This window comes from Phycodurus eques, chromosome 20 (assembly GCF_024500275.1).
Source record: "Phycodurus eques isolate BA_2022a chromosome 20, UOR_Pequ_1.1, whole genome shotgun sequence".
Lineage (NCBI taxonomy): Eukaryota > Metazoa > Chordata > Actinopteri > Syngnathiformes > Syngnathidae > Phycodurus > Phycodurus eques.
Window position 1 is genome coordinate 13,735,974 of NC_084544.1, and position 12,660 is coordinate 13,748,633.

The 12,660-nt window shown below is 43.2% G+C and overlaps 1 protein-coding gene across 2 annotated transcripts; it reads right to left on the bottom strand.

Moving 5' to 3' along the window:
- Positions 1–403: 403 nt before the first annotated feature.
- Positions 404–12,456, bottom strand: clk2a (CDC-like kinase 2a). Of its 2 annotated transcripts, XM_061665038.1 has the most exons (14): positions 12,216–12,456; positions 11,278–11,477; positions 9,716–10,007; positions 8,628–8,718; positions 7,793–7,859; positions 7,439–7,555; positions 6,873–7,039; positions 5,259–5,353; positions 4,351–4,480; positions 4,079–4,161; positions 3,329–3,408; positions 3,113–3,203; positions 696–3,013; positions 404–471 (listed from the first exon to the last, which is right to left on the bottom strand). In XM_061665038.1, exons 2-13 carry the CDS (start codon positions 11,475–11,477, stop codon positions 2,825–2,827), a joined length of 1,602 nt encoding a protein of 533 aa, XP_061521022.1. In that variant the 5' UTR covers positions 12,216–12,456; the 3' UTR covers positions 404–471; positions 696–2,824. The 2 variants fall into 2 exon arrangements, with proteins under 2 accessions (XP_061521022.1, XP_061521023.1); XM_061665039.1 differs by lacking the exons at positions 8,628–8,718; positions 11,278–11,477; positions 12,216–12,456 and having other exon boundaries at positions 9,716–9,807.
- Positions 12,457–12,660: the final 204 nt, after the last annotated feature.

A 12,660-nucleotide genomic window follows, 5' to 3' on the forward strand; every position in this document is an offset into this window, starting at 1 on the left:
GGATTTGACCAAGTGGATTAGCAGATGACTCAATTCCTGCTCATCCAATTAAACAGCAAGACAATAAAAGCAAGAATAGCCCCGCAGCTGCTGGTTTGCCGTGGAAATGACTATGTGACAAAAGTCTCGACATTATTAAACATTGAAACAATCAAGAGATTGGCCTTAAAATAAAAATAAATCAATCTTTCAATCTTTCATTTTAATCTTACCAACAGCTTTTCATTTTCATCTTGTGGCACTGGCTTTGTTGAATTGAATGAATTCAAACTGTTTTACCGCACGTCACTCTCCCTCTCTCGTTCAAATTACTGGACAATGAGGGCAGCGAGTGACATCAATGCAAGGCAGAACTGGCACAGAATGAGTCAGCAGATGGGGAAGCTTACTTGAAAGGGCCACACCTGTCCATGCAGATCGCCCTTAGGTTTTAAATTGGAGCTTCCGGCGCTGACGAGGTGACAGCAGTACCTTGTACATGTAACCGGGAAGGGGGTGGGGGGGGACGTGAGAAAGAGATGTCAAATGAAGTGAATAACCTGCAAGGCAGTTATCACAATTTCAACTGAAAAAGAAAAGTTGCATTAGTAACTGCATAAAGAAAACCAAAAAAAAAAAAAAAAAAGGTTAGTAAAACAGAGCAATTATCTTGATGGGTTAGAGTTCGGTCATTTCTACAGAGTCCTGGAGCTCACTTTTTTCTCTTCCTCTACATGGCTCTGGTTTTGAAGTGAGGCAGGCCTTCTTCTCTAGGGAGAAACCAGCATCACAAAAGCAGAAAAATAAATTACAATTTTAAAACCTAGAGCTAACGTCAGCTATGCGTTGTCGAGTTGTAGTCGTACGATGAGGACAGCGTCAAAGATCCAGAAAATCCGTTTTTTTGTTTTTTTTTCGTTAGTTTTTTTTGGTAAATGGCTAAATCGAGCTTGGAGTGTCACAGAATGTCCGTTTCAAGTTGCAACAGAAATACAGAGAGACAGGAAGAATTACAGAAGGGCATACAAGCGCACATCCGTGGAAATCTTCATGGCTTTAACACCAGTTGTGAATTTTACCGTTCGGCTGCTTGTTAGAGAAACGCAAGTTGTTCAAAAAGTACTGAAACACCAGAGGTGGGTAGTAACGCGCGACATTTACTCCGTTACATTCACTCAAGTAACATTTTCCATAAACTGTACTCGTCAGAGTACTTTAAATGTACCTTACTTTTCACTTTCACTTCAGTATTTCTGTGAAGCAGGATCGATACCTTGACTCCGTTACAATGACCGACATCCCATTCGCTACTTTTATTTATCCATTCCTGCATGTGCGCGTCTATTTTCCGACTCCATCTTCGACTTCCGCATAGGGTACTCCTACTTGAGTACGATATTTGGCTACTCGACCCACCTCTGTGAAACGCTGCATACTTGGAATTACATGTCGAAAAGGTCAAATTAAGTTCAGCTGTAAAGTTTGAAATGCATTTGAGGCCCATCCGGAAATTTCACCCAAAAGCCAAATATGCCGGACATTTTGTGAGTGACTTACATCCACAGCGTACATTAAGATTTAAGACAAGTCCTCAAACAAAATTCCAACAGCAGTTTACCTTGGGAAAGGAGGACTTTGACTTTAATTCTACAACATCATACATACATATATACACTTTTATAGGCTTTTAATTTCATACAAAAAAAACAATCCCTGTATATATGGGAGGCGAGGACTGTGACCTATTTGAATGGATTTGAATCCCAAAAACACACACAAATAAATATCAAAACAGTTGTGTGCATCGCATCTGGACAGCCCACCAGACATGTGCTTAGCTTCAGTGGGGGCAACCCCAGGTGTGATATATCATCACACCTGGGGAAAGGCAATTTACACGTTTAGTTTTTAAGTTTGAGACGATTACCTCATCCTGGGCAAGCGACAAGTCACAGCGCAGGGCATGAATATAAATGTGTCGTACCCGGCGCACACATCCCCACATGTCGAAAGCAACCCAGAATGTACAAACAAAACAGCAAATCACGCACACAAACAAATAGATAAACAAAGCCATGGTCATGGAAACGTTACCTTCTTGTCTCGCGTGGTGGAGTTCACAATCAATAAGACCATAGCGGGTGCGGAGTGCGTCTTACTGGTGAACAATAAAGGCCTTTTCATGGCCAAGATGATCCATTTATGCTTAAAATCTCAATTTGGCGCAAGTGCTCATTATCAAAAACTAAACATTCTACAAACACTTGCCGCTTGCATTATTTTGGAAATTCCATGAGAAGACGTATTAGTATTTAGTTTGCCACCTTTGAGCATGGTAACTATGGATTTAAGATGTTTTCTGCAGTGATGGATGCTTCTTGTGGGTGACGTGTGCACCAAAGGGATGACGACTTGGGACTGCATGCTTGTTTTTTCCTCTTTCTTCATCAACCCTCCCCGAGAGGAAGACGTTTGTTCGCCATAAGTGACTTTGCATGGCACCGGTTTCCTTGAGAAAGTCTTGGCTATTCCAAAAAATAACAATGGTTGGACGGGAGGAGGATGACTTCAGGAGGAAGATGAGAGCTGCATAGAGGGCTCCTTTGGGTGCGCAAGTCTGTTCGTCATAGTTGTCCTCTTGAAGCCTTGACCATTGAAGATTCCTAATTGAGAAACCAACCCAAGTCTTATGGCAATCTCGGCACACTTTGCTTGGCAGCACAGGTGGAAACTGAAGAAGCAGGAAGGTGTCCCTGCTTTCATGATGACCAACAGAAACCGTAAGAGTTCCCCTGCCCCGTGTTTCAAATGCTGCTGTACCAGACTTTGGAGGAGGCGCTTCGGATCACCGGCTGATGTCCCGGTTTGCTTCCCAGCTCCTACTGCCCACTGCCTCGCCGCTCCCCCCAAAGTCAAAGAAAGGGTGCTTGAGAGAGTCTGCAAGAAGCAGCCTCTTGGACGGCTCATACTCGAGCATGCTTTCGATGAGGTCAAACAACTGATGGTGATCCTCCGCCTCTGACAGCAAGTATCGCTGGAGGAGGACAAACAAAAAGAAACAAACGCATTGTTATCGCACTGTTACATTGGAGTCGTTGCATTCTTTGCCCCTCTTCCCACCCGCTGCTCTCACCCTCAGAGGTTTGCAGTTTTCCCGGACGTATTTCCCCGCCGAGGAGCTCTCGTCCCAGTCGAGACGGCCTCGATAGAAATACTTCTGCTTCCTAAAAAAAAAAAAAAAAGGTGGTCCGCATTGGAAGTGTGTATTACAACCATTCAGACAGACCTATACAAGTCTGTGCATCAAATGTGTTAGAAAGGCTTTTATTAGCCTGTAGAGTGTATGCACCTCGTCTTGCGGATCATTCTGGATGGCACAGGTCCAAGGATTCGCTCCATCATAGCCAAATGCTCCCTGTTGTCATGAGTCTAATGGAAACAGATTGAAATGAACTTAAATATTCGTGTACTGTATGCCTGACAGCAACCTACTGCTCTCTCTCTCTCTGTAGTAGGTGCCCTGTAGTTGGTATTTAGGTATACAATACAGTGCTCACCGAATTTTCTCAATTCGCAGATTTCTTTTCCTTAATCACTAAAAAAGAAAAAAAAAAAAAAAAAAAGAAACCTCACCCGTTTGCGGTTTTTGTGCTCAGGCCAAAGCCTTGTCTAAAGCAAAAGTGTTGCTTTGGTGATTCAAAATTCAACCAAATCTACTACTACGCTGAAGTTTGAACTTTGCGGTGGAGCCGCCGTCATGCACGACCTCATGTCCCGACATACACAGAGATCCTTCATCATGCAACTAGACAACTCAAAACGCACATAATAAAAATAAAACAAAACAAAGACTTTTATTAGGGGTTACAAGTGGAAGGACATACACCCTACGGGAATGCATTTGACCTGCTAAAGTGAAGTAGGCGGCGTGTGTATTCGGCCATGTGACCACATTCATCATATACTGTATGTCAAATATGACCCAAAGCTATCTTTTAAATCATTTTCATTTACATTAAGCATCAATATATTTTACGGATATTTGCTGAATAATGCCTACTCTTCATATTGTATTGGTAACTGACAAGTAGTAGTGTACCTGAAACAAGGTGAAGCCCAGATAATACTCAAACAGGATACAGCCAATGCTCCACACGTCACAAGGATGGCTCCAGCCCATTTCTGAGCACCAAAAACGTGGCGTAAACGGATATAAAACAATGTGTCCCAGTACAGAGCATACACGCAAATGTTTGAGCATAAATGACAGCTGAGACAAAGCTGCTGTTCCTCATTAATCCAAATTCCCCCAGCAAATTCAATTACACTGAGTTAATGAATTTCAATACGTTTACTTGCGGTCATCCTCACCTAAGATGACCTCAGGGGCACGGTAATGCCTGGTGGACACAATAGTGCTGTGATGCTCATGGTCGAAAGTGGCGCTGCCGAAGTCCACCACGCGTACGGCTGTGCTCTTAACTGTCCTCTCTTCTCGTTTCTGACACACACAAAAAACATTGTCTTCAAGTGTATCGTTCAACAAAACAAACATGAACAATTGGCTCCTTAACTTACTTCAGCTCATTTCCAGTATATTAGAGAAAACTGTACCAGCTGATATTTCACATTTCTTCAGATAAACTCACAATTGCAAATTTTTTTTAGAGAGCTTCTTAGGGTGACCTTAACAAAAGTTTACTCTTCACACTGCAGTTCATTTCCGATTCTTTTGCCCAATGTGACATGGATCTGATTTTTTCATGTCATAGATAACAGTACATTTTTCATATTCAGGCCTCTTTCATATGTGGATATAAATCAAGATATGTATCCGACACGAGTGCAGTAGAGACGCTCACAGCGCACTCATCCGACCTCGACGAAACAGCCAACGGCAGACAAAGGAGCAGAAAACAGTCAGTGGCGAAAAGAAGATGCTTTAGAACTCAAAAGTATAAGGAAATGTTGTCTGCGGTAGCACAAATTCCTGGAAATTACCACAAATGCGTCATGACGAGACCTACGAGAGGGCTTGTATTTACTTCGGTAAACAGACGGCACATCATGTTTGTGCGCATGTGCAATGTGACGTCCTGTTTTGTGCGCTCGCGTGTGACGTCACGGACGCGTTCCATCTCCAGGAGAAGTCGCATTTGTTTTTTCCTAATGTGAACGACTACATAAAAAGATCTGATTTAATCAAACAAATAATAATAATTGAATTGGGCATCATACACTGCAGTGTGAACTTTAGTTATTCTTCAACTGTGTCTTACCTTCTCCACATTGTAGGACATTGTGAAATCTGAGTTGACAAATAGGATGTTTTCAGGCTTTAGGTCTGTGTGCGTCAACTTATTGTCATGGAGAACTGTGAAGTAGGACAAGAAATATGCTGTTTTTACTGCCATGGGTTTGACAAGAATGGTGTATTTGCACAAAATGGTAACTCAAGCAGGTCTGTTTTAGCTTGAAACTCGGGAGTAGTAGCCTTTACTTGTTTAAGGAGCATCTCAGAGGTTCAAAGTGATAATAAAAAGGCGATGTTCATTATTTAGTAAATATCCAAAGTGTAGGTTGCGTAAGTGTTGTAGTTTTGAAAGGTTCTGGGTTTGAATTTTGACTGGGGAGTGTCACGTCGGGTTTTTACATGTCCTCTCCCTGCTTTCGGCAGGTTTTCACCGGAACTGCAGCTTCCTCCCATATTCGGAAAACATTGGAAGGATATTGTCTACACCTCCTTGAGCAGTCACCTTATCGTGGTGGAGGGGTTTGTGTGTCCTAATGATCCTAGGAGCTGTTGTCTGGGGCTTTATGCCCCTGGCAGGGTCACCCATGACAAACAGGTCCTAGGTGAGGGACCAGACAAAGCACGGCTCAAAGACCCCTTATGATGACGACAAACAATGGACTTGGTTTTCCCTTGCCCGGACGCGGGTCACCGGGGCCCCCCACTGGAGCCAGGCCTGGTGGTGGGTCTCGAAGGCGAGCGCCTGGTGGCCGGGCCTGCGCCCGTGGGGCCCGGCCGGGCACAGCCCGAAAGGGTAACGTGGGTCCCCCTTCCCATGGGCTCACCACCTGTGGGAGGGGCCATAGGGGTCGGGTGCAGTGCGAGGTGGGCGGTGGCCGAAGGCGGGGACCTTAGCGATCTGATGCCCGGCTACAGAAGCTGGCTCTAGGGACGTGGAATGTCACCTCTCTGGCAGGGAAGGAGCCCGAGCTGGTGTGTGAGGTCGAGAAGTTCCGACTAGATATAGTCGCACTCGCCTCCACGCACAGCTTGGGCTCTGGTACCAGTTGGACTCTCTTCCACACTGGAGTTGCCCACGGTGAGAGGCACCGAGCAGGTGTGGGTATACTTATTGCCCCCCGGCTCGCGCCTTTACGTTGGGGTTCACCCCGGTGGACGAGAGGGTACCCTCCCTCCGCCTTTGGGTGGGGGGACGGGTCCTGACTGTTGTTTGTGCCTATGCACCAAAGAGCAGTTCAGAGTACCCACCCTTTTTGGAGTCCTTGGAGGGGGTGCTGGAGAGCGCTCCCGCTGGGGACTCCATCGTTCTGCTGGGGGACTTCAATGCTCACGTGAGCAATGACAGTGAGACCTGGAAGGGCGTGATTGGGAGCGACCCACCCTCGGATAACCGGTAGAAAATGGATGGATGGATGTTGTCTCTAGGGGTGAATGTGAGTGTGCATGGTTGTTTGTCTAATCGTGGCCTGCGACTAACCAGTGGCCAGTCCAGGGTGTACTCGTACCGCCTACCCAAAGTCATCTTAGATAGGCTCCTGCTCACCACGTGAGGATAAGTGGTATAACATATGGATGGATCTTGCAAATTATGGGATTTGCCTCTTTGCTTTCCTGAAAATGAGAAGACTTCTGAACTTACACTTCACAGCGAGACAGACTTGGTAGGCCATGTGTCTGACTTGACCAATGGAGTAGGGCAGGTAGTTGTTTTCTTTGAGGAAATCGAACGTGCTGAGCGCAAGCAGCTCAAAGGAGATACACATGTGACCATGGTAGTCAAACCAGTCATACATCTGCACGCACAGGCTGCAAGATAAACAGGATGGAAGGACTTCAATAGCGGGCCCTTGATGAAAACATTAGTACAATTATAATATGGTACTAATACTGATCAAGCACAATATCTCAAAATTATGAAAACCACAATCATGTTTATCCTGCAAACAAGCACGAAATTCAGTCAGAACAGTCTGAACAAAGCAGAAAGAAATATTTTAGAATTCTTGGGGGAATTTTATTTTACAATTAAAATATCTGTGTAGTTAACAAACATCTAATGTATGTTAATTCTTTACAATGCTCAAAAAGGTTTTCTTTTAATGTTGTTTTCAAGGATATAACAAAAGCTCCAAAGACAAATGTTGATTTTTTTAGAGAAGATGGTCCTTCAATTGCTTTACCACACCAGTGAGTCTTTTAACTTACAATCTGTTGTCAGGATCTTTCTCGTTGATCTTCTCAAGTACGTTGATCTCAAGGCGAGCTGCTTCTTTGTACTTCTCCACATTCTTGATAATTTTCAAAGCAACACTGGACGCGCCCCTGAAACAAAACAAAAGAGAATGTTTGGCCACATTCAAATAAAAAAACAAAAAACAAACTGCAACATCATATCATTCAAATTATGTACACTTTGAACATAGCTTGTTGCAGTTGAAGTAGCAACAATACACATTTTAAATCTGACAGCCATTGTTCTGATCACAATTGCAGCAATAGCATTCATTGCACACAAAAAAAACATCGGTACTTTTGTAGCACGTTTTAACTGCCACACACCTGCGATGGTCAATACACTGCATCACCCTGCCAAAGGTGCCTTCGCCCAAAGTGCTGACAATCTCGTCTGCAACATAGCACAAAGAGAAGAGGGGAAAAGGGAACAACAAGTGGGGGAAGAGAGAACAGGAGAATTAGACAAATGAATCTATGAAGGTGAACGCATCCTATAACCTATCCTGTTTACACAGGGCTGCCTATTCAATCGGGCAGGCTTGAAATACAAAGGTAAGCTATGATAAATAACACTATGATACATGAAGGGTAAAAAGGGAAGGGATATGTGAAGTGCCCCTTTCCTTTGATGACCCATTTGCAGCCATCAAAACGTTGGCACATCCCCTGCCCCCTTCCCAAATTGGAAAATAAACTAAAAACATAGTTTTAAAATTTAGATGTGTAAGTGCATATGTGTATGTGAGCTACAACCAGCTCAATGTCAAATTGGAAAAGTAACATGGGCTTCTAGAATTTAATAATAAATTAAAAAAAACACTTAAACCTAGCTAGCTTTTGCAATTGACCAGGGAAACAATTGCAAGTGAGATACAATCGCAAGTGAGATTCTATTTTTATAAAGTAACGTGAAACAAAAAAAATGCTCCACAGTTTAAATTCCAATAAAACAAAACAAAACAAAAAAAAACAAAAAAAAACGTAGAACATATCTAAAGTCCCTCAAAGAATCTTCGTTCTTCCAATCCACCCTAATTCAGCTAGAGCGAAGAGCGTTCTAGCAAGGCATCATCATCATCATCAGGCACTCCCATTTAAATGCTCTATGCTTTAATACTCATACGGAGAAGGGTTACGATAGAGTAGTGGCAGTGAGTACATCTCTCTTGCAGGACGTCCCCACTCCGACAGATCAGGTGCCCTTCCTCGTCGTCCCTCACACTCAGTGCCCGCGTCCGGCTGTTGCTCCGCTGTTTTCACACCCAAACCGCCATCAGCAGGTCACGACACAACCAAGGGGAACATGGGGGTATTCAGGGGCAGCCGTGGCGTCAGGCGGCACAGGCAGACGAGGAGGGCGAAGGAGGGCGTTGATGTAGTTGTTGGTGGGTTTGGTGGTCATGGGGCGATTCGCGCATGACACCACGTGAAGAAAATATATAACGATAGGGATATAGTGCAAGGGAACAAGTCAAAGATCACATGATGTCCTCTGCTTCCCCCCCCCCCCCTCTACCTTTAAAACCACAGCTGCTTATAAACAAGTAAGCAACTTGCACATCTATCCATTCATTCAACGCAAAGACCAAACAAGAAAACATTAAAATCAGAGCTTATTAGCTTGACTTGTCAGCTTTCATAAGATGATCATGACGATGAGCAGGAATGTTACTTCCTGCTCATTTGAAATCTATATTGCTGGATAGACATGAGGTGATACAATAATGCATTTTAACAAATATACTTAAATGCCAATATGACCAAACATAAAATCTTGTTGAATCGGAATTAAGCATTAGCATTTTTGGGAGAACATTTTCTTCCCCCCCCCCCCAACAACAATTAATTCTCCAACACACGATAAATTAACATCATGATGGACTACAGCCACAAAATTATACTTGACCCAAACACAAAAGCTGAGGAAATTGGACAGAGCATTTTTTTTTCAAACTTTTTATTTGACAAAAACTAATTTATCAGTTCATTATCAATAATGTGTCAGGGCCGTTTGCATTCAAATGAAAATGTTCTCCCAAAGTGACACGCCTAGAGAAAACAAAATAAAATGCTTTTGGCAGAAGAAAAACAAATCAGAAGGATTGCACTACTTACCAAGTCCAGGGGCTGTGAAGAACAAATGGTTAGAGAAGGAAAGAGGCAGAGAGAGCTGAGCGCAAGAGATAGAGATAGAGAAAAAGAGGGTGAAGAGAGTTAAAAGACTCTCAAAGGTCTGGCTGTACTCACCGAGGATGATGGGCTATAGGACCTGGTTCTACGCCGCCTTCGTTTGTGCTTACGCCTGCTGCCCTTTCGTCGGTATGATTCATCGCGCTCCCTTTCCCTTTCTCGGCCCCGCCGGTAGTCGTACATGCTTGGCGAGAAGTCGCGTGGATAGTAACTTTCGGCGGCTCCATGTGGCTCCTTTTCTCGGTCATGGTCGCGTTCTTCATCGCGGCTCTGATCCAATCTTCTGTATCCCTCGCAGTATCTTCGGTCAAACGGCCTGTGCTCTGTTGAGCGATTGTCATAGCTTCGACTGCATCGGAGCACAAAAATAGATTTTGAAGGTCAGTGACAACTGGGACACAATTATGTTGCATTTCAAACAAGTGGCAAGTCAGATGTCCAACTTTTAACGACAAAGTAGGAGAATTCGCTTTCTCATCAGCATCTCTCAACTGTGGAGAACCTCGTGGGTCCAAGCTTTCAGCTTCTGATGGGCTCCACGAAAAAAACATGGCATCTCTTTGCAGATGACTCTCAAATCCATATCCCTCTATAGTGAAAAACACCAAAGTCTCAAAGCCTCGCTTGATTTTCTGTAGAATGCTAAACGTTAAATATTTGTGCAAATGCAGTTTAATGACAAATATTTTTTTATACTTTGCAAAATCATTTTTTACAAACGCAAAATGATATTTCATTGACATAATACATCAAATATGAAACCATTATTTATACGTAAGTATTTTCCTCTCTCTACTGTCCCGCATTTAACCTGCACTGCATAACGCTTATGTACGCCATCACTTTGTGATACAACATTACATTACTGCCACTGTCTTGACTTTGTGGCTTATTTTGTGTCGTCCTACTTATTTTGATTCACCAAGGTGGTCATTATCATAGCTCGCAGAGGGAATGTTTTCAAATACATCTACTCTGCGTGCCTCAGTATGTGCCTGTGCATGAGCAACTGTACCATCCCCAAGCACGCCTCTTCAGAGGAAAGTGCTCACACAAGTAAAACAACCAAACGTTTTAGGGTCAAGCATGCAGAATATGATTGCCTAGAGTGCTCCTGCTCTCTTAAAGCTTTCTGTCCAACTCCTCACAAACCTGTTCTCCCCTCAAAGGATGCACCACACATCTGGTATGGTACTTTTGAATTTAAAGCACTTTGTGCGTGTTGAATTTAAGCAGGAGTGCTTTGCAACCCAAAATCTGAACACCCCCCCCCCCCCCCCCAAAAAAAATTTTGATTGAAAGGGAGAAAAAAAGAATGATCTGATGAACACTGACAAAAGAGCTGGCAGTAAATATGTCTATGAAGACACATTAAAAAAAAATGGTTTGTTATCCAGACTGCTGATAGTCAAATTTTCTCTGCACAGAGCAAATAGCAGTTAATTGCAATCATCTGCCCTTTTTTGTTTACATTTGATGAGAACACTTTAGTGCTGGATCTTGTAAACTCCCAGTAGATCATTTCTGACTTCCCAGTAGTTTTGAATGCAGCATTATTATCCACATATATCCTTTTCGGGGTTAAAAAAAAAAAAAAAAAAGAGCAGACAAAAACATACCTCCTTGAGCGTACATAACTTGCATCCTGTCTCTGAGCTCGTCCCCTTCGGTCCCGATCCCTGTCACTGCTCGAAGAGTATGTGGGCGATCTTCTGTGTCGATGTCTGCGCCATCTATCCCTTTCTTTCTCTCTGTAACGATCATGATAGCTGCTGCGACTGTCTCTCTCAGAGGATGAGTACCGTCTGGTGTGAGGCATCTGTTAGGTTTTCGAAATGACAAACATGATGTTAGGGGAAGGGCCCACTGCGCCTGTAACTGAAGCATGACACTTTGAAACTACATTTTAGTTGCGCAAAGAAAAACAACAACAGATTTGCATGTGGTACAGAAATAGATTAAAATCTATTTGTAGATAGATTAAAATCTATTTGTCGTTTAAAAATGCAAACATGATCGCAGGTTTTAGTATCTTATTTTGTCTGAGGAAGAGAGGCAGCACTTTTAGCACGCCTAAAAGTGGGTTAACATGAAATGACACCATGCACAATGTGGAAAGCATGTAAATAGCCAACATAAATGTTTAATCTCGAACACCCACGAACGACCCACACACACAGTAAGAGATTTGGAAACCTTAACAAACTGGAGCTACACGACTCTGAACTATGTTTGGAACTCAAATCTGGGTTTTATACTGTTATATATTGAAGTTTATTTATTTCATGCGAAGAAATTATGATACTCATGCTAGAAACACTGCAAACAATGTTTCCGTATATTTGACTAAACATTTACGATTATTTAAAATATTTTGCTCCAAGTATGACAATGTGTCAACCAGTGGAGGCATAAAGTTAACAAATCAGCAAGCAGCATTCGCTAATGTAAATAATTTGACCGCCATCTTAGCAGCTATGCAGTTAGCACTTGTGCTAGCCATTAGAGCTGGATGTGGTTCTTTAACTGCACATTTTACTTAAATTTCAACGTCTACCGTTTTAGCAGCGAGCCCTGTACGCTTGTCCCACAAGAAATCCGTGGTGCTGGCGTTCTTGTCACATGTATATTGTCATTCGCTCGGCATTCCAAGCTCCGTTGCTAGCAAAAATCTTGACGTTTGGCGTGCCCGACTAGTGCGGCGTTCCGTGTTACTGGGAAATTTGGTTCGCCGACCCACTAACAGGGAACAAAATGCATTGGATGCCTGAAGTCGTAAACTCAGGTGAGGAAATCGGTGCACCCGACTTAATCGAAATGTTGAAATATTACGTCACACAACGATGACGCCCATCGTAAAACGCCAATTAAAATAACTTGAGATGTGCTGGTGCCAGAACGATTTGCTTTTCGTCAGCGTGAATATTAATTCCTTTCCGCGTAGCTGACTTTGACGCTAAATTGGGTAATTCCGACTCTCAATAAGTTTTGAACGCATCTTT

Coding starts and splice junctions, on each gene's coding strand:
- clk2a (XM_061665038.1), bottom strand. CDS start 11,477: ATGCCTCACACCAGACGGTACTCATCCTCTGAGAGAGACAGTCGCAGC. Junction 7,860..8,627: donor GGACGTCCTGCAAGAGAGAT/GTACTCACTGCC, acceptor GCTATGTTGCAG/ACGAGATTGTCAGCACTTTG. Junction 3,014..3,112: donor AAAACTGCAAACCTCTGAGG/GTGAGAGCAGCG, acceptor GTCCTCCTCCAG/CGATACTTGCTGTCAGAGGC.